Source organism: Atta colombica, unplaced genomic scaffold (genome assembly GCF_001594045.1).
Source record: "Atta colombica isolate Treedump-2 unplaced genomic scaffold, Acol1.0 scaffold338, whole genome shotgun sequence".
NCBI lineage: Eukaryota > Metazoa > Arthropoda > Insecta > Hymenoptera > Formicidae > Atta > Atta colombica.
In genome coordinates this window covers 57,055-62,316 of record NW_017259446.1, presented here as the reverse complement: position 1 = coordinate 62,316, position 5,262 = coordinate 57,055, and the positions used below count along the sequence as shown (strand labels likewise).

At 35.8% G+C, this 5,262-nt stretch overlaps 1 protein-coding gene across 2 annotated transcripts in view; it reads right to left on the bottom strand.

Annotated features, from left to right (window-relative positions):
- LOC108690627 (protein kinase C, brain isozyme) overlaps positions 1-5,262 on the bottom strand; it is a 66,576-nt gene that overhangs the window by 60,763 nt on the left and 551 nt on the right. For both annotated transcript variants that reach the window (XM_018198015.1, XM_018198016.1), the window contains exon 2: positions 4,310-5,245. In XM_018198015.1, the coding sequence (XP_018053504.1) occupies positions 4,310-4,506 (197 nt within the window). In that variant the 5' untranslated portion in view covers positions 4,507-5,245. The remainder of the gene's footprint in view (positions 1-4,309; positions 5,246-5,262) is intronic.

Genomic DNA, 5,262 nt, shown 5'->3' with positions numbered 1-5,262 from the left:
TATTATATTTTATATTAATATTATAATTATCAATCATAATCAAAACAAATGTTTTAACATGTCATATACGTATAAATAATTACAATACAAGATATATTAAAATTCTTTTGCAACTTGAGTTGCAAATTTCTTAAAATTAAAATGTAATAGAACTATTTGGCAAACGAAATCATATTTAGCGTTTCAAAAATAAAAAGGGATTATTCTTTTTATACTTAAATAATAATATTTTTTATTTAACAGTATAATTTATGAACCTTTTCCCAAAACGCATTTGAATTACACGATAAACAGCACAATTACAGATATTTCTTGGATAAACAAAAGAACTTTATTAAATAAGGACGAATACATTAATGAATATATATAATTTGAAAATTTAGTAAACTTATCTGAGCGATACGTTCGGATATAAAATTATTTTAACAAAAAATTATTTAAAAAAGTCGTTAATCTTCCTAGCTACAAATCAAGAGAATGGCATTGGTCGTTATCGTTATGAATATGATATGAAGTCCAAATGAGTCTCTCCTATCTATTCCGACGTCATAGATGTCAACGTATCCCATCAATATCTTCGAATGGAAACAACCAATACTATTCTGTGAATTCGAAATAGAAGGGATTTATGCATAGATGTTCGTCCTTCCATCCCTTTACAGAACTTCCAATTTAAATGGGAATCGATTGTAACAACGTGAACGAAATTTCTAACGGTTGCTTATATGAGTAATTCTGATATTTTACGTAAAGTACTTATTTTCTTAATGTCATTTAGATTACTCTATTTTTTGTCGAATGTATACATTCAATAAAAGATAGAGAAATCTAAATGGCAATAAGAAAATAAGTACTTTATATAAAATATCAGAATCATATATGGCAGTTATTTGAAATTTTATTCATATTAATATACAAAACAATATAACAAAATCTCAGAAATTGGTTATAAATAAGTTATTTATAACCAATTTCTGAGATTTTGTTATATATAAGATTGTTATAAATAAGATTCTATTTATAATTTAATATTAATATTTAAGATACAGCTACTTAGAAGTCTTATAATTTAACATAGAAGTCTTTATAGTGTAATACGAGAGATAGTTTCTATAGAAATCTTTATAATTTAATACAAGAAATAGTCTACATAGAAATTTTATAATTTAATATAGAAGTCTTTATAATTTAAAACGAGAGAGACCTGCATATAAATTTATGAATAGATCCAGCAATTTGAATCCGGATATACACTATAAATCACTTTAGTATTATATTTGCTCTTTACTATCAGAGTAATAGCCTCAATTTACAATTGCACTATTATAATTTCACAACAAATTCAGATTGCTTTAAATAATTCTGATTTTTATATAAAAAAAATTCACGTAATTAACATAAAGCATTTAACATAAAGCTTTCAATTTCTAGACGTAAAAGTATAGAACAATAATTGCATGTTGTAAACAAGCCAATTATAATATGTCACCAGAACGGATCCGAGGGTTTTTTTATCATTAAATCGGAGGTCGAGCCGAGAGTCCAACCGCGAAAGAACGATGGGAGGTCGGCACGTGCGTATGCACGCACGCACGCACATACGTATGCATACAACATTTATAAGAAATGGCGCCGTCACTTCTCACATCGCAACAGAGAAGTTTCTAATTCGGACAGAGGAAGAACAGCGTGAGTGCGTCAAGGCCGGATCATTTAATCAAACCGCTCGACTGGTCGGTTCGAAAGCGTTATTAACTGAATTTATGTATCTGTCTGCCTCGATTGGAAGAAGAAGAAGATGGATATATCTCATCGTATTATATCATTACACACGACATGAGAAGAATATCGATAATGGGTACTTGCAAAAAGAAATTAATAAAGTTCTGAATATACTGAACGACTCCTGCAAATTGATTTTCGCATGACAAATTAGTCAATCAGAAATTGATATTCTTCCTGTATACGAACAAAAAAGGAAATGTTCAGTTTATAAATTTTGCAGGTAAGAAGATATTTTCTGCGTTTTTAAATCAGATGATACTTATAATTTATCAAGGGATTAAAAACAATATTTCGTTAATCGCGTAGATGATTGAAAATGAGTAAAGTTAACTGAAAAAGACTGCATTACCTTAAGGGAATAAATCTCTACTTATAATTAATCCCAAACTCTATTATCAATATGCCATCGAAGGTCCAGAGATGGCTAGTAGTAGATAGCATGTACAAAAGCCGATTAACTCTAGTGGAGATGGGAAGAGAGATAAGAGAAAGAGAGAGAGAGAGAGAGAGAGAGAAAAGAGGAAAAGAGGAGGAAGAAAGAAGTAGGAGAAAGAGAGAGAAAGATGCCCTCCCATGTTTTTTCTCCGTTATATTATGAACAATCGCGCAAAAAATTTCGTGAAAATTTCTACACGCGACTTTCATCTCGACAATCGAGAGAATATCGGATATATTATATATGGAATAGAGATATTAAAGAAAACGAAATATTCAAGTGATATTCACGAATTCATTGCTGTTCATCAATGTTAATTGAATACTAATTTTAAAATAGCGCATCATTTCATATACTGCTACAGAGATTATCAGTTTCTGGTTACGCATGAGATTGTAAATACAAACTCACTGCGCAAAAACCTGTGACAAAACATGAAAAAAAAAATAAATAAATTAGTACCGTTGATAATCAAACACATAACCGATCGTTCCCGATGGTTGACGTCAAATATCCAAATAAAGCAACAACCATGTCAATTATAGTTGCCATACAAAAAGTAGCCGTACAAAAAAGGCTTTGTTTAAATTTTTTTAAATGTATATTGTCAAGTCATCTTTAAAAAGCAAGAAAGAAAAAGAAATCATCGATTGTTGTAGAGAAAAAATATTCATAGACTAAAAAAAACTAATCTTTCTCCTCCAAAGAACAAAAAAGGAGAATGTATAATTTCGGGCGAATTCATAAATTTAAATGCCATCGGAGATAAGATTGAAATTATGATTCCATTGGCTGCTCACAGCTCTCTTAGAATTATTTCGTCTTTGTTCCCATACAGAAGTTTGCAACAGTACTGCTGCAATACTCCCAATGTTACTGCAATATTGCTGAAACGTTGCAATACGTTGCTGTGATATTTTTGGAATGATTTGTAATATTTTTGTCTTGTGAGATAATGTACCAATTAGTGGACTTTACTTAATTATTGAACAAAATGACAAAAATTTTAAATATCGAGCTTTTAATGATACGTACGACTTCAAATAAATTCGCATTAAATTTTTATAAACAATGAATTTATTCAGAGCCGTACGTATCATTAAAAGCTTAGTTTTTAAATTGTTGTCATTTTGTCCAATAATTGAATCATTGTCTACTAATTATTAAGTCATTTATTTTAAGGATTATTTATCAAATTTTAAACGAAGACAAATGACGCTCATAAGCTTTATGAGCGCCAAATGGAACGCTTCCAAAATAAGCGATCGTCTTTGTCCAAATCGATCAAGGATAAAATCTCATGAACATTCCTGGTCGGAGCAGACCTGTCGATGCAAGTCGTCCCGTGATGAGTTTCTCCCCGAGGCGTTCACCTACTCTTCTCCCGGGGATGCAAACTCGATCGTTACTGGAACGCATCCGACGCATAGATACATTTATGAGGAGCCAAAGCGTGCCAATGCGCACACAGTGCATCGTCGTCGTTATTCTCGGGAACGTATTCAAATAATAAGAGTCTAATGATAGTAACGACTGTAATGGCCACAAAGCCGAAAATATGAATAGCAACGCGCGAAACGTTTGCGCAGTGTTTCGGGGAATTCGGGAAAGAGCTATTTGAAAAATACCCATACATTGTCTTGTCATCTGAAGTCACATCTTTGGGAGACGACAGCATCATTATCTTTCAAAACAATTTTTTGTTTGTATTCCATTATACTCAACAAAGGTGTTATCTTAAAAACGATACAATGTACTTCTTTGATTAATTCTGCCGAATAAGTCATCGAATATTTCATTGTATCATAGATACAAAAAGAAAAAAGAGAGAAAAAGATTCAATGTATCTAATCGGAGCATCCGCTCGAGGCTCAGTAATAAACAACAGACATTATACAAATTGAAGATAATAAAATCACAAAAGATCGGTATCCATAGTCCGTTCTTAATCTCAAGATTATCTCAAGCAATGTCTTAAGCTAATACGGTTCTCTGATTGATTCATGACATCTCAAGCATTAAGCTTAAGATTATATCCAATCTCGAGCAATGTCTATGGATTCTGGTCTCAAAGGTGTTTGCACTTACCATATGAAGTCCTTGCAATGGCTGCAAAAAGTGGGCTGCTTGAAGAATCGGGGCATAAAGCTGTGATTCTTGACCATGTATACATTCTTCTTCTTGAGGGCGCCCTTCCGGCCCCGCAATTTCTTGGCAAAAGCAGTATTGGTGTCGCCGGTCCCGAGGGAATCCTCGCACGTGTTGTTCTCCTGGTCATCCGCCATGGTTTCGCCGCTGCTACTAACTGGCTGTTGCTGCTGTTGTTACTGTCTTACTATCGCCGATCGACGGACGAATCGACTCGCCGACAGCGTCGACGGTGTCCCGTGCCACTCGCGGGTGGCTCGTCGTCACCGAGGATGACGCCGGCCTCCCCGGATTCCGGAACCTCAGTCAGATTAATGATGCTCGCGTTCTACTCTTGGATCTCTCTCGGTTACGCGCGCGCGGTTCGTTCCGCTATTCCGACGACGATCGAACTCGGTACGAAGAGTGAAGACTGCACGCGGGAGCTGTCACACGGCTCCGACGACCGACGACGGTGTGTCTCGCGCGCGCGATGCTTGACGGACGATGAGAAGGGAGCGCGAGAGAGAGAGAGAGAGAAAAGGTGGGGAGAATTGGATAGAGAGCGAGGAGATGGAAAGAGAGAGAGAGAGAGAGAGAGAGAGAGAGAGAGAAAGAAACGACGTCGGCGCGCGTGGTTCTTTCGAGCCCGCGACGTCCGATCGAGTCTAGGTGTTAGATAACGTACTCTCCTACCGCTCCTGGAGCTCTCTCGCACCTTCTCTCTCAACGACACGTCGGTCCGACCGACGTACGATGGCTATCCTGACTCCGTCGGCTCCCTCCCACTCACGGTTTCACCAGGCGTTATGCTTTCGCGTTCCTTCTCTCTCCCATTCGTCTCGCTTTGACTTCAGGAGTCTATTCCTCCCTTTAGCTCGTATTATCTCCGTTGCTCTACAATAGTACTGTAT